This window comes from Mirounga angustirostris, unplaced genomic scaffold, assembly GCF_029215605.1.
Source record: "Mirounga angustirostris isolate CCGP_5_RB_7025 unplaced genomic scaffold, mMirAng1.0.hap1 SCAF_4, whole genome shotgun sequence".
NCBI lineage: Eukaryota > Metazoa > Chordata > Mammalia > Carnivora > Phocidae > Mirounga > Mirounga angustirostris.
In genome coordinates, this window is record NW_026991712.1 from 60,789,090 (window position 1) to 60,805,636 (window position 16,547).

At 39.5% G+C, this 16,547-nt stretch overlaps 1 protein-coding gene across 10 annotated transcripts in view; it reads left to right on the forward strand.

Annotated features, from left to right (window-relative positions):
* EYA1 (EYA transcriptional coactivator and phosphatase 1) overlaps positions 1 to 16,547 on the forward strand; it is a 358,798-nt gene that overhangs the window by 224,523 nt on the left and 117,728 nt on the right. For 3 of the 10 annotated variants that reach the window (XM_054512561.2, XM_045896402.3, XM_045896400.3), the window contains 3 exons: positions 5,569 to 5,638; positions 5,961 to 6,106; positions 9,942 to 10,079. In XM_054512561.2, the coding sequence (XP_054368536.1) occupies positions 5,569 to 5,638; positions 5,961 to 6,106; positions 9,942 to 10,079 (354 nt within the window). The remainder of the gene's footprint in view (positions 1 to 5,568; positions 5,639 to 5,960; positions 6,107 to 9,941; positions 10,080 to 16,547) is intronic. The other 7 variants (XM_045896404.3, XM_054512564.2, XM_045896403.3 and 4 more) reach the window with 4 other exon arrangements.

Sequence of the window (16,547 nt, forward strand, 5' to 3'; positions counted from 1 at the left end):
GGGTAGCTATGAACAGGACTTAGGGCTTATAAGGGAAAGAGAAAGCAATCTCCAAGCATTTGACTCCAAAATGGTCTTCACCTCTGGTCACTACTCTGCTTCTCCATGATGGCTTAAAAATTCACATCCCAACCATTTTGGGTGTCTTGATGAAACAGACAGCAAGAATAAAGAGGAAACAGAGCCATTCTGACATCGGTAGTAGCTGTCTCCACCTCTGTCCTTCAAGGAATCTGAGCATCTTAAAGCATTAAGGAGGCAGTGAGGCTCCTTCTTTTCCAGGAAAATCACCAGGTATCCTGGTATGGGGAGACTGGAGGAAAGCAGTAGATTTTCAAAGGCATGTTGCTGAATTGAAAATTACAAGGCTGTTTATTATGTTTTTAAAATTTAATTATGTTCTGCCCATTTATTGTTTACCAATGAAAAGTAATATTTTAATGATCTGAATGTTAAGAATAATTGGGGTTGAAAATAATATTTTTAGGGATTGCAAAATGTCTTTGCCTTCTGTTTCTTCCATTTCCACAAAGCCTAAATTTGTTATTAATTTGTTACAGGAAGTGCCAGTTGTTAATACAATGTTGATGTCTGGTGGTATTTGAAAATTGGAAATAGGAACAGGAATGCTTCTAGAGGAGAAAAAAATATCGTGTATGACAAGTAGGACTTCTGTCTTTTAATTGTTCCTAAAAAGATGTAACTTTTGGGGTCTGACTCATTCATTCAACAATTCTGTATAGAGCTCCTACTATATGCGAGGCAGTGTTCTAGGCAGTGGGAATATAGCAGTGATGAAGTAGATCAGGTCCCTGCCCTCATGGAGCTTTCATTCTGTGGGACAGAAGATAATAAAGAGGTAAGTGGTAGTGTAAGTAACTAGGCTACCAAAAAAATGAAAGCAGATCAAATAATGTAGTGAAGAGTGGATGGAGGTCTCTTGTAGAGGGAAGGCCTCTCTGAGGGGTGAGCATAAGAGCAGAGATCTTAGTGAAGTGAGGGAATAAGTTTGGGTTTATGTATGTATGTATGTATTTTTAAGTTTGGGTTCATTTAAATGTAAAGGAGGATAATGGGGCTTGGAGTTGGGGGCAGTTGTGACATGATCTGTATTTTTTTAAGAGGAACCATTTGTTGTGTGGAAAACGCTTTATGGGAGAAGAGTGGAGAGGAGGATAAATAGAAACAGGGAGACCAATGTTGCCCTGGCTCAGAAGAGAGAAGACTGTGTTGAGAAAAGCCCCCAAGACAGGACTGAATGTGTAAGGATTCCATTAGGAGAAAAGAGTAGAGAAGAGCGGGAAGGAGGCAAGGTCGGGACGGGGCGGGGGTGGGGGGGTTTGTCCTGACTGCCATCCTCTGGTGGCCACCACATTGGTGATTGGAACAGAGGAGTAAATGAGAGCAGTGAGTTGTCAGGTAGAGGACATATTCTGAAGGGAGAGCTGGCCGAATTTATGATAAAATGGAAAGAGAAGAGTCAAAACATTTAGGCTTTTGACCTGCTTGTCCAACAGAGTGATGTTGACATTCACGAGATGGGAGCAGTGAACTGAGAACCTGCTATTTTGGGGATTTCTATTGACCTTCTCAGTAGATTCTCAAGCTTGGGTCCTCCCCTCCCTCCCTACTATAAGATTTGGGGAACTTCTTTAACTTCTATGTTAGCAATAAGAGAAAGAATGGAATAATAGGAAACAAATGTGCTAAAACAGAGAGGTATTAGTTGCCCATATGTTCCCGAGGCTCTGGCATGCATAATTTGGAGTTTACTAATGGTAAAATAACCATTTTATTTACCTTGATGAATGATGAATGATCTGGGAGCATTCTTTTTTGCTTTAGGTTATTCTGGTCTCATGAAATGAAAATTAATCTGAATTCCTAAATTATTGCTTAAAAAGTTAAAAGTGTTTAGGCAATTAGGAGAAGTATTTGAGCTATGAGATGGAAGATTTTTGACTTTGGGCCACACAAAATTGTAGAGGTTTGGATTTAGGGAAATCCCAAAAGATATGGCTTATTGTATGGCATTAAATATTTAATCATTTTAGGGGCACATAGGTAATTAGTAGCAAGATATTTGGGCAGCATCATGGGTTCTTACATGTATTTTATAAAGAATACTATTCACTTCCAATTATATTGCTGAAGAGCTAAATCAGGTTTATTATACATTTTTACATAGGACTTAAAATAATTTAACCACCCTTCATATCATCAGGGTTTAAAAAAAAAATCTCCTTTGCTTATGACCTAAATCTCACATTGTAATTAAACAAATATTGTTTATTGATTACTTACCACACACGTAAAGGAGAGCAAGAGGTCCTGGGCCCCAGAAGCTCCTGGTTAGCAGAGGAAACTAACATCTATACACTACACACGCTAACTATAATGCAGTGTGGTGAAGTGCTACATTGCCAATGTTTACAACACTCCAAGAAAGTACAGAGAAGGAAGACATTATCCTAAAGAGAAAATGATGTTTTAGTCCCAGCAGAGGAGTACGTGTTTGTCAGGCAGGGGAAAGGCAGCCTCACAAGGCAGAGGGTGTGGTATGAAGAGCCACTGAGCCAAACATGAAAATGCATGGCATGTATGGGCAATCCTCGAGTCCAGGGAGGCTACAGATTACGAAACCCAGGGGAGGGTAGACGCTTCCATCTCCTTGTGTGCTTTGCCAAGAAATTTGGAATTTTTCCTAGGGATAATGTGAGCACAGTTGAGAGATGGTAAGTTGGACAATGGACATGAAGTTTCTGTTTAAGAAAGATCACTGTCGTGGCCATGGATGTAGTGTGTGGTGGGTAATGGGTGGTGTACAGGGAACGTGGCTGAGGCTAATGAGAACCTGAGCCAGGTCAGGGGCTTGGGGATGGAGGATGAGGGACGGCGCAACAGGCAATATCTGGATCTGGGATGGGTGACTCGAGACTCATGAAATGAGGGTGGAGGGAAGGAGATGATTTTGAGGTTTTTAGATTCTATGCGGGAGGTCGGGAGCTAGTATGTTTTGAGGGAAAGAGTGAGGCAGACATGGGTTCAAATACCAGCTTTACCATTTGATTGCTTGGACGTCTTACTTAATTTTTATGCCCAATGGGTACAATGGGAACAAAGAATCCTGCTTCTAAGTATTTCGCTGGACGGACGGTGACGCTGTCCATTGAGTAGAATTACAAATGCGGAAGGAAGGGCAAATTTGGGGGCAAAGATAGTGGGCATCTGGAGAGCTGAGCTAATGAACACTACACATTGTGCTCTTCGCAATGATCAATGATCCCATTTAGTCCTCAAACCATCCTGGGAGGTGTAGGTGGTTTTACTGCCATCATACAGGGGAACGTAGCAAGGTCTAGAGGGATCAGGTAACTTGACCAAGACAACAGAGGAGTTGGAACTTTAGTGTCAGCCGAAATTAAATTCTGATTCCAGAACTTGTGCTTAATTACCACACTCTGCAGCCTCCCAGATCTCTTTATGTGTACACACCTACGCTATGCATATAATCTTAAAGCTTCACGGAACTCCCCTTACCCTGTGTAATAACCTTGATAGATACTATTCCGTTATTCTGTTTGTTAAAAAAAAAAAAAAAAAAAAAATTGCTGGGTGTAACCTGTGCAGTTGAGTTTATGATGTTTTCATGGGTCCTGACTCACAATTTCAAAAACCCAGGGATAGAGCTGGAAAAGCATAAAAGGGATTTCTATGGTTCCCATCATCAGGTTGCACTGGGTTTTTGTTCTTGTTTTATTTATTATTTTTTTTAAACTTATTTTTAACTGTGATTTTCCAGGGAAGGTATTACTCCTCCAGCTACTCTGTTGGATAAATCTCTTTGCCCTTGGCCTCTTTCCAGGCTTAGCAGAGGGGAGTAGGAAAGGTTGTCATCACAGATGACCTGGGCAAGTGGTAGTCCTTGTTGTCCAAGTATTCTCTCACTAATCCCTCCCTTCTATAAATTGCAATATTTACCTAATCCCCTCATGGCTATTTGTGTGTCGGCCTCCCCACATGTGACAGACAGAACTTGTCTATGCATGTTTGCATCTGTGACATCTCGCTCAGTGCCTGGAACAGAGCAGTGACTCAACATGTGCCCGCAGATGGGGGGACACCAGCCCAGTTGGCCTGCCTTCGCTTTAATGTGGACCCAGCTCTGCCAAACTGAGAGCCACGTGGTGGAAGTCTGGCAGCTTGCGTGCAAGAGTCGTACTAATCTAGATCTACTCTACTGTCGCTGGGTTAGGCCTGCTTGCTTTACAAGGAGAGGATTATTCATAGATTAAGATTCTGGTCCAACTCTACCACTCTTCTCCCAAACACAAACAGAAAATTACATTTGAGAAGTATAAATGTACTGATGTGACATGATGAAAAATGTATACAACTTTGAGTGCATGGAACCTTATTAGAAGGATTTTAGTACACAGTATAGTTAATGAGTAATAGAGCCTCTGAACACCAGGATTATTAGTGGAAGAAGAAAATAAACATATTACATCTCATAATTGTACCCAAAGAATATGCATCTTAGCTAGGTAGAGGATAGGAAGAGTCTGTGGGGGGCGGGGGGGGCCAGGGGTGCGGGGAATATATGTGTGTGTGTATATATATATATATATATATAGTATCCTTTTATATATATTTTACATATATTTATATGTAATACATAGAAACATATAGCTGTGTGTATATATAAATATATAAACATAAATGTGTGTAATATACACATAAAAGAGATAGTCCCTATTTACAATAAATAAATTTTAGTGCCTTATGTTCACAAAGATGAATTTTTGTTCTAGTTCAGAATGAGTGTAAAAGAATGTTTGATAGACTTCAGTGCATTTTCTGAGACCTACTGAATAAAGTCTGTGTGATTAAAAAGAGATGAAATTCTGCCTGAATGCTTGAGTAACGTCTTTAAACAAAAAAACTTTTTTACGGAATTAACTGAAGTTGAGCACATTTAACTGAAAGGCACAGGAACACCGCCTCAGAGCAAGAAAAAACAGGCTTAGCTTGCAACTTGAGAAATTTAAGAGAGCTATAGGAATGCATTTTTACTAAAAAAAATGTTGCTAAATCAATGCAGGCAAATGAGACTCAGTCCTATTTGTACTCACCTGAGAGCAGATTAGACGGGTTTCTCTGTAATCCAGTCTCAGGTTGTGTGTTCCGAGCACACACAATAGGCCAGGTGACCTTTTGGGGTCCCGCCCAGCCCTGCAAACTCACCCTCCCACCGCCTCTTTGAGCAGGTCCTTCAAACAGTAGCCAGGACGCCTTGTACTTGTATACTACTGCTGACAGGTATTTCAGATGATGGTGACTACTTTCTGAGTTAATTTAAAATACAAATCCCTTAATCAATTCCCATAGGTCGTTCAATATATTTTAACTTTCTCTTAGCTTGAGCATATGAAAGTGCCAATTTTTTCAGGCCAAATAGGGTGAACATCTACAATTTCATGGTCTTCCTGTAGTTCAAAAATAGATCGAAGCTTTAGACATATTTTGTATTTTGCTATGATTATCGTACATTATTTTTTTTTCCAGCAATTGGGAGCAGTAGCTTCAGCCCAAGACCAACTCACCAGTTCTCCCCACCACAGATTTATCCTTCCAAGTAAGATGTATTTTCTCTTAATAAATGACTTTTCTTAGTAGCCTTTTACCTTATTTCAAGTCATGTTTTGTGCCTACGTGTTACGTCTTAATTTAAACTAAAGTGCATTTCCTAGAGACTTCAGTGTGTTTACACAAATTTATTTTGAGCGTCACCTAGAAGAGGTACTGAAGTATTTCAGTACTTTGTATAGTTAGATTAGAAAGTTGTACTTTAAGAGACAGTCTTTAACTGCAATTTGTGATATGGTTGTTAATCGGTTACCTTGCATGTTTCCATCTAATGCATGGGCTTTCTATTTTCTGTCATTTCTGACAAATAGCAGACCATACCCACATATTCTCCCTACCCCTTCCTCACAAACTATGGCTGCATATGGGCAAACACAGTTTACCACAGGAATGCAACAAGCTACGGCGTACGCCACATACCCACAGCCGGGACAGCCATACGGAATTTCCTCTTACGGTGAGTAATCCTGTTACCTCAGTAGTGGGATCACATGGGCAGTCCTGTGTGTGTGCACGTTTCACGGGAGTGGTACCTAAAGACTGTCACCTTGGGCCACTTTATTATTATTTTTTTTAATATTTATTTATTTGGCAGAGAGAGACACAGCTAGAGAGGGACACAAGCAGGGGGAGCGGGAGAGGGAGAAGCAGGCTTCACGCGGAGCGGGGAGCCTGACGCGGGGCTCGATCCCAGGACCCCGGGATCATGACCTGAGCCGAAGGCAGACGCTTAACGAATGAGCCACCCAGGCGCCCCACCTTGGGCCACTTTAGAAAGTGTTAACCACCTTCTGTATCTCAGTTCGTCATACGCTTGTTTTTAAATGAGCCCTGTAAGAAGTGGTGGCTACTTATCTTGAGATCAGCAGCGGCAAATAGATCGCATGGTTTATATGCCCTCTTGCTCTCATTTTTTTCCATTTATAGCTCAACTTTTCATTTGTCACTTGAGCACTTGGTTCTGGAATCCAAAGTATTTTGGTGCATATTTGTGATAAAACTTCGGTGAATGGAGTCTTTGGGGGTAAAGATTCATTTCCTATTTATCAGATGCCTACCTATGATTAGGGAAGTACAAACAGAATTCAACAAGCCCTTGCTCTGAACTTGAGGGTGGTGGTACTTTCAAATTTCAGCAGGATCAGCCATTAGGAAAAGTGATCTATATATCACAGCTTGGGCTGCACTTTAAAGAGACAAAGCAGGAAACATTGAAAGCTCATATCCTTATTTGTTCCTTCCCACCTGGAGATTATCTTTATCTCAGTGTAATTTAACTCAATTGTTAAAGGGTCAATACCTGTAAGTTAAAAATAAATCCAGCAAAACCCCAAAGTTTAATTTTAAGAAATCTTAGAATTTCAAGATACCTTTTCTTCAATTGAATTGCAATTATAATTTTAAGCAAATTGCACTTTGAATAGAAAGAATATGAATTAACACTCCCTTAAAAAAAATAAAATCAAGTGATCAAGAAAAAGTACATGAGAGTTTGGGGGAAAGGAGTGGTAGAATAAGTAATTCTGTGTTTATAGCAGTATATTGAAAGAAGCATTTAAACATTTCATTAATAATCGAGAACTAAATTACTTTATTCTTTTTTATTCTCTAGCTCTACCCCAAACCAAATCAACTATATATAAATTGCTTAGAAAATATATGTAAATTAAAATGTAAATAATATATGATTTCACCCTTTATAGTTTCATTGCAAAACTTTCCAGAACCAAATGTTATCTAGCTAGGTATTTTTAAGCCAGGTTTTAGAAACAGCCATAAAATGGACTTCTAGAATTCTCTTTCATTTCTGTAACTTTTACTCAAGATTTTTGAAAATAATATTAGATGTAGATCAAATTTATCTGCAATTTACTTCTAAACAATTCTTGTGCTGAAAGAGAGAAAAGCACGTCTGATTTGAATTGCATACCTTCAACTCTATAATGTGAGTTGAGGGGGTCCCCGATTTATATTCTCAAAATGGATTGGTAAGCTGATTATTTGAAGTGTAAATGTATCTTCCGGCCCGAACAATACTAAACGGTAGCCTTACCAGTGCTGCCCCAGGAAGCTGCCATTCAAGTCACTGCCTCGGCTGCCACGCACGCACTCCTCTCTTGTTCTTTCTTCTCCCCATGGAGTCATGGTAGGGCCTTTGCCCCTTTCTTGCCTGCCATCTAGGACGGTTCCAGTTCTGAACCATTAGTGGATGTCCCTATTGTCTGCAGTAATTGTTCCAGTAGAGGAAGATGAGCAGAGGTTCTGAGATTCCAATCACAACTAGTAGAGTGAGAATGGGCATTTTAATGTGATAGGTCAGGAGATGGTAAGAGCGTGGCACTTTGGTCAAGGGCTTTGGCCTCAGGGCCATCTGTGCTTATAAATCTCCTGAGAATGATTCTGAGTCCTCATTATTTTCCCCAATCTCTTTCTTCTCTTCCTGGGCCTTGAGTACAGAGAGATGCTCCCAGTGCTTCTGGCCAGGAATTCTAGTTTTCTTGGGCCAGTGCATTGAAAAATAGGACCACCTTCTCCCCTCTGCTTGCTTGTGAAGGAAGAACACATACATTAGGGTTTTTAACGGCTGATAGTCAAGGTCCAGATGGTCTAAGAAGACTCTCTCCAAGGATTTGTGCCCCCTGACTTTTTACTTAGACCCTGTAAGAAAAGCTAGGCAAATCTTTTCATGGTGTGAACAATAGATGGTGTGAACAATAGATCAGTGGGAAAGAAGAACTCGTCCTGTCTCTGGATCTGTGTGGAGCTTAGCGATAAGATGAGTTCATAAGCTTATGGGTGGAAGCCCTCGAAAAAGGTGCAGATGAGGGTGTTTTCTGCCTCTTCTTGCTCTTCCTTATCTGTTTTTAGCACAAAGATTGGACCTCCGGCTAATACCAGAGGTGGTACAAGCAAAGACTGGAAGCAGATTAATAGTCTCAAATGGAGAGAGAGGAGGGGAAATCCCTGTGGTGACAAGGAAAGGAAGGGAGTTTCTAGAGCGATCAAACCATCTGCTCTAGGCAGGTGTTTTTCCAGGGACCATTTATAAGTATTGGTTATTCATTGGTTTGGGATTGCCTGTACAGGGAAAAAGATCACATTTAAAAAAAAAAATGTTAAGGTTAGGTTAAGACTTAAATGTTAAGGTCATTATGAGGTTATTTAGAGATACTCCAGGAATTATTGAAGGCTCTCTCGGCCAAGAGTCAGATTCTTCCACTGCCTTAGGAAAGTTACCTAACTTCATTCTACTGATGAAATTCCCCTAAAATGGAAATAAACAGTGAGACTACTGTGATCCCAAAGATATCATTTATCTTAAGTGCTTAGTAAAATTATTCAAACATGTGAATTCGCTTGGCAGAAATTTTTCTCTCTTCCTTCTGTGGAAATTAAGGACAGTTGTGAACTTTCATGACTGTCTTTAATTATAATCCAGTGCCGAGCCCTACACAACGTTCCTGCCAAACCCAAGTCCTGCAATTTGGATGTCAGCCTGGCGCTTCGGGAAGTAGTTGGGGGCCATAAACACATTATTTTTATATTATCATGATGAGAAAGAAAGTGTACTTTAGGCTACGCTTAATAAAATTGGGATAAATACTTGAAACTACAAGGGACAAAAAGGGAACTACTGGTCAGCTTCACTTGTTTATAAAACAAGTGCTGTTCTACATGATTCAGTTCTTTAATATTCTCCTTTCTTTGTGCTTACTTTCCGATAGGATCTGGGTGTTTGGGAGAAGGTTTTCCCCTGGGTTGCTTATTTCTGGGCCCAATATTGCTTCCTCTGACTTCAGAATGAGTCGTGTGCTAACATCAGTTTTGGACAGAAAGAATAAGGAAAAAACAGGAGAAAAATGCTGTGAGGCTAGAGACTAATCTCTTTCTAGAAAAGAGAATTTTGACACTGATCAAGATAGTGACTTTTAGAATAATCTAGTTAAAGTTTAATTATGGCCATCTCTTGACTATAAAGGAGATGCTCTTTTAACCTCTTAGAAAACAAGACTACATTTAGAAATGATAGGAGTTAAAGTTTATAGCAAATGTAAATGAGAAAAACAGGAAAGGACAATGTGAATAGTCGCTCAAATCTGTAATACTCCTGTTTTGTTTTTGTTTTTTTTTAATTGAAGTTCTAGTTTAGGGTATTCCACTCTAGGCTTGTATACCCTTGATTACTGAGATGGTATTGGGAAGCTTTGTGACTGAAGAGTTGTGGGAGTGTTTTTGTGTATTGACCAGCTTTGGAGATGGACAGATAGATAAGCTATCACTAACTGATTTAGGTGCATTGTGGGCAGGCATCAAGACTGAAGGTGGATTGTCACAGTCTCAGTCACCTGGACAGACGGGATTTCTCAGCTACGGCACAAGCTTCGGTACCCCTCAACCCGGACAGGCACCATACAGCTACCAGATGCAAGGTCTGTATACATGCTCTTTTCAGTAATCATGATGGAGTCTGATAGTGACTTTCTAGAGTAGAACCCAGTGTTCGGTGTAAGTAGTAGATGGGGGTGGAAAAAGGACTGGGCTTAGAGGCAAGATAGCCTGGTTCTGGTTTGGCTCTTCACTTACTCTCTGGGCCTCAATTTCCATATTTATGAGATCAAGGGGTTAGACTGAATCCTCTCTGAAGTTCTTTTCAAAAAGCTCTAAAATTCTCCATGAAGTTGAAGTTTTCTGCTTTTGCCTCTGTCCATTAAAAAAGGAATGACCAACCCACAGTGAATGACATGAGAGGCTGGAGAGCGAGACATGCTCAAACCGCAGGCACTTGGGGTGGCCAGGCAACCTTCTGGAAAAGGCTTTTGTCTTCATTGCCATTATCGTAGCTCTACAAGTAGGGTGTGTGATAGGCATTAACTAAATGACCTACCAGCGTCCAAGAGATCAAATTGACAACCACTCCATGCATCTTCGAGATACTGCTTCTAAGAACCCGTTCCTGGGCTCTGATTTTGAAACTGTAGGTAAATCAATAATGTAAATGCAAGTCAGATGGAAGAAGAGCTGAAAAGTTGAACATTGTCAATACTGTTTTCAGGAATACACAGGCATAAGTGTGATTAGCAGATCATTATCATGCAAATGTGCCTGTAAAATACCTGAAAGTGGGTCTCCTAATTCAAGTATTCTCCTAATAGCTTGTTTTTACTACAAATCCGTTCAATCACATTCGACCTCTTACTAGCGCCAGTAGTTGAATTAAATCCTTATCACTACTTTTTGACTGAAGGCATTCTTTTTGTATTTTTATCTTTTTAATATCTTTTATCTTATTCTTCCTTACATTAAAATAGTTGTTTATTGCAGGTAAATTAGAAAATAAAGAGAATCAAAAATAAAGATCTCATATTTATTATTACTTTGATATATGTTCTAGATAGGCAGTATGGGACCATATTGTATAATACAGTATTGCAACCTGTTATTTTCAGTAACAATAGATTGTAAATACATGGTAAACATCTTTTCACATCAATAAATTCTATTCTACAGCATCATTTTAATGACTGTGTAGTTTCATAGGTATATCTTATTTAACTAATCTCCCTTTTATTAGACATCCAGAGCAATACCATGAATATTTTACGTGCATTCTTAATTATTTCCTTTGAATGAATTTGTGTGAATTGCTAAGTAATCTGTTTTAAACTCTTCTAAGGATTTGTTATATATTTACACAAGGAAGGGCTACATATTAGCATGTACATGTTGGATAATACCTTTTTAAAAAGTGTCATTTTAGTTGGTACAAGATTTTATTGTTTTCATATACATTTTTTAATTGACGATAAATCTTTTCATGGCAGTGTTCATCTCTTATTTCTTTTATTAAGATTCTTAAACTTTTGTAATATTTTATAGATAAATTTCCAGCTTATCATTTTTGAGTTTTTTTTTTTTTCTCTTCAGTAAACTAAAATTTTATGGGACCAGATCCATTAATCTTTTCATATTTCATTTTGCCTTTGGTATAAAAATACCTGAATTATAGGGGCATTGGGGTGGCTCAATTGGTTAGGCGTCCAGCTCTTGATTTTGGCTTGGGTCATGATCTCAGGGTGGTGAAATCGAGCCCTGCATCTCGCTGTGTGCTAGGCATGGAGCCTGCTTAAGATTCTCTCTCTCGCCCTCTGCCCCTCCCCCCATCCCTCTCTTGCACTCTCTCTCAAAGAAAACCTGACTTATAAAGTTTTGATATATGTGGTGGCTATAAAATAAAAACCATCTTACAACAGATAGTATGTATTATAAGGAGGATGTTACTGTATGCCTGATTCCAGAACTTTAAAGCTGCCTGAGGAAAGAATTACATTTCTGCATGTGCTGAATATCAGTTGAGTAAAGGAATAAAAAGGAAAAGTGATGAAAGGGCTTTATTAATGAATTTAATAGTCCTAAGGCCTAGTAATGAAACAAATTGTAAGACAAACAAGGTCTGTTTGCTGGTAGAACTTTCATTTGTGAAGGGCAGAGTCTCCTGAGAGCTATGAGAGAAATACATAGGGCACCGTGGTAGGTCCTATTCTCTACTGAGCGTCCAGGTCTCCTTGAGGAGAAGGTCCTTGGGTCCTGAAGGTGAGAAGGAAACCAGTGAAGCACCTGAGAGTGAGAGCTACCTCAGTGTGTGTGGTTCCTGGGCCCAAGCCCATCTGCAGCCTCTTGGCTACCTATCCATAATGAGTGAAGTACAGAAATTTCAGGTTAAGTGTTTAGAAACTTACATAGTAGGTCAATAGTAAATCTCATGTTGGTTAAATCAAATAATAATTTTAAGAAATGGGACTTATGCTCTCTCTCTCTTTTTTCATCTCCTTCTTTTGTAACACATTACTATTTTATTTTGCTAAATTGTCAGTCCTAGAGGGATTAGGGGGAGAAACTGGTCTTGTATCTCAGAGAGTTTGAGAAATAATGCACTTGAAAGTTATTTTTATTCTTTCCTCTCAGATTGAAACCTTACGTGGCAGAAACAGTCCCTAAGGGGACTAACCAGCTATCAGAGTATAAGCATAGTGTTAGAATAGAGAGAAGTATGGAAATGGAGGAGGAGAAAAGACAGTTAGTTTGGGGAAGGAAAAACTGTATTTTAAAAAAGAAATAAGGACACATGCAGCACGAAATATAGCATTGCTTCTCTACCCATAGGTATCATTGCATCTGGGCATATTGGATATTGCATTAAAACTTTTTTGTGTTCTACGCAGCCTTTGGTTGGATGGTCTTTCCAGTGGGATTTCAGAATCCATTTTCCATGCCTGAGATATTATTTTATATGGGTATTTCTATAATGGCACTTGACTCAATTTTAGATTATTAGATATAAAATGACTTCCACAGATCAAGCCAGATAATTATATGCTATTAACTTGAAACATGCTAGTGTGATGATGGATAATGATATATTTTATAAACTCCTTATGGCCAGATTTGGATAAATAAATTCTGATTAATATGTATCTCATAAATATCAAATGTGTTATGAAAAATGCTTCACTATTATTAAATGATTTTGTATAGCCAGTTGTGGGAGTCTATTGGCCTTTCAGTATCTTCTCAATATATCTTGTTTTAATATAAAAATTTCTATAATGTCTTAAATTATTTTCAAAATTCTCCCAATTCTTTTATCCTTAATGAATAACAGTGATTTTTGCTTATGTCAATCTCATCTTAGAGCTATTAAAATTTCTTAGAACCCCGGATGAAGCTATATGTATTTTAGTGGTTTGGGAGTGTTTTACCTAGCTTCCCCCGCCCCCCCCCGGCCCAAGATCTTCTCACCTTTAAAATGCAAGGTACAATAATTAGTTATTCAGAGATTTAGCTACTAGAATTTCGTAACAGTAGAAGAAATATTCTAGTAACCCAGATGACTCAAATTGAAATGTAGTATGTGTGCTTACCGTGGTATGCTGATTTAAAGAAAATTTGCAGTGATCCTCTCTTTGATTCTGTCCAACATAGTAGAGCTAGATGAACAGCCCAGTGAACTCTTGCTCTCTGGTTAACAGTGTAGGTTCTAGAGTCAGACTGCCTGTTGCACAGCCCTGCTGTTGCCGTCTGTGGGCCTTCAGCCCAGCCCTTGACTTCTCCACACCTGCATTTCCTCACCTCTCAGGTGGGGATATTGTCTACTCCCATAGTGGCAGGGTGAGACATAATTGAGATCTGACTCTGACCAACATAGTAGGGAGCAGTGACTGTTTCCATTGTCACTGCTCTCATTGTGGTGGTGATGTGGTTACTATTATTTATTATTGTTATTATTATTGTCCAGCTTTTTCAAATAGTTCCAAATTAGGAAGAATTACCTAAATGCTTCCCTTCCCCAGGAGGAAGCAAACAGTATATAAATTTAATATAGACATAGTATACTAAAAATATGTATATGTGCATATATACACATACATATATATATCCAACAAAGAGAACTCCAAGACCCCAGTAAACAAATAAGCATAGCAAAAAAAAAAAAAAAAAAAAAATCCAGATCTAACTAATGTCCTGCAAAAAGAAAAATCACTATCAACAAAAGTCAGGCTGTTTGTACAAGAGACAAAAACTGGGGGGAGAGACTGGAAGAAACAGTCAGGAACATTGAAGAAGAAACCCGGAAGAGAGAAGACGCTGTGTTGGCAAGAGTGGTGACAGACATTGAAAGTGAAAGCAGTGGGACGCACAGAAGATCTGCTCACAAAGACAGGAGTTCAGATCTGCAGAGGTGGGAGAGAAGGAGGCATCAACCAAGTGCTTATGCCTCAGTAATCCCTCCATCATCTCTCTATTTGGAGCAAAAAGAATGAGTAGAAAAAGAAGAGGCAGCAGCAATAAACAGTGAATTTTTTATTCAGAAATCAAGATTAAGGGGGCACCTGGGTGGCTCAGTGGGTTAAGTGTCTGCCTTCAGCTCAGGTCATGATCCCAAGGTCTTGGGATCGAGCCCTACATCGGGCTCCCTGCTCAGTGGGGAACCTGGTTTTCCTTCTCGCTCTGCCTGCTGCTCCCCCTGCTTGTGCTCTCTCTCTCTCTGTCAAATAAATAAAATCTTAAAAAAAAAAAAAAAAGGCAAGATTAGGGAAGATGATAAGACCATGACAAACTATGCTACCCAGAGATGGAAAACTCTAGTGCCCATACACCAAAATAGCAGTTAACATTTATTCAGCAATGATTAATGCCAACAACTATTCTAATTATTTTACACTTGTCTCAATCCTTCTGAAAACCCCAAACAATGACTTTAAAGGATAAAAATCTGAAAATGCCAAAGGGTGCATCAAAATGGAGAATGGTTTAGAACTGTCAGGCCCTCCTCTGTTGTAATCCATCTAAATTATAGCACCACTAGGGGAGCCTCTTAGAGAAAACCACAAAAAAAAACAAAATGTAGTTGCTTATAGTATATATATTCCGAAGGACAGACTTACTCTTTAAGCAACTGAGCGAGACATTGCATTACACAACTAGGTATGTAAATGGTCAAAAATACCAGCTCCAGAAAAAAAATTGTTCAGATAATTCTTTTTTTTTTTTTTTTTTTTTTTTAAGATTTGTCAGAGAGAGAGAGAGAGACAGAGCACAAGCGGGGGGCGGGGGGTGGGGGAGAGGCAGGCTCCCTGCTAAGCAAGGAGCCCGATGCGGGACTCAATCCCAGGACCCTGGGATCATGACCTGAGCCGAAGGCAGACTCTTAACTGACTGAGCCACCCAGGTGCCCCTAGATAATTCATTTCTGAGCACTGTTTGTACTTTAACACTTTAATGGTACTTAAGGAACAGATTTATTTGGTAATATGTGGGTATGTGCCACTCCAAGCCTTGTAAACTAGGTCATATTTGCTGCCCATATTTGGTCCAGGTGATCTTTCTGGATCCTTCCAGCTTCAGCATTCAGCACTTCTGTCATGGTAGGCTTCCGTGGATCCTGCACATACCAGATTTTAAGCCAAACAAGGATTGAATTTTTGTTTTATATGCACTGATACTAATAGCCCATGTAGTAAAACCTCATGGATTGGGAAATCTGGTTGCCTTCACTTTTGCTGCGAGATCGCTAGAAAATTCGATTTCTCTTTTCTATATCTCTTTTCTACCTCCAGTGAAAGATTAGAAACTTAAGTTTAACTGAGGAAAACAAAATGTTTCTGTTTGTAGACAACTGTAGGGTTCACCCTGAGGAAGCGAAATCCTTGCTTTTAGTTTGATACCTTCCTGCTCCCAGGATTAGCCTCAGTGTTTCTGGAAGACGCTTTGGAATGGTGTGAGGAGGTTTTCCATCACACACTGTTGACAAACTCTGTGTAAATGAGTTAGCTGAATGGGTGCGTATGGATGGACATAGGGTGCCTGGAGACTTTGGGTCAGTGATGCAGGTGGTGTAGGGAATGTTCTCAGTGCTGCTGACCAATCAGAGGGCACAGATAGGGTGAAGCGGGGATGTTGTGTGTGCATGTGTGTGTTGGGGGATGGGGTGTGAGTATGTATAAGTACGTATGTGTCCATGTAAACGTCCTCCGAGGGGAAAAGGCTTCAGCCTTTGGCTTACTGACCAATTTCACAGAATATCCACCCAGTTGGTCATAAACTAGATTTATTCACCTTTTATGTATAAGAAGCGACTGACCTGAAATCAAACTGATATTTTTTTCAATGCACGTCCCAGAGTTATTGCTGGCAAACCCCTTCCTTTACCCCTGCATTCCATACAGTAGAGGCTCATAGTTCTATCTACCACAGAAAAGAAGAGCTGTGTTCATAATTTTGAGAGTGAGTCACATACAGAAAATGACAGTTTGTTGGGCAGTTTATTTAAGGTACGGAAGTGTAAACCCTTTCATACACAAAAAAACTAAAATCAGATTGGGTCAATTAACTGAAGCTCA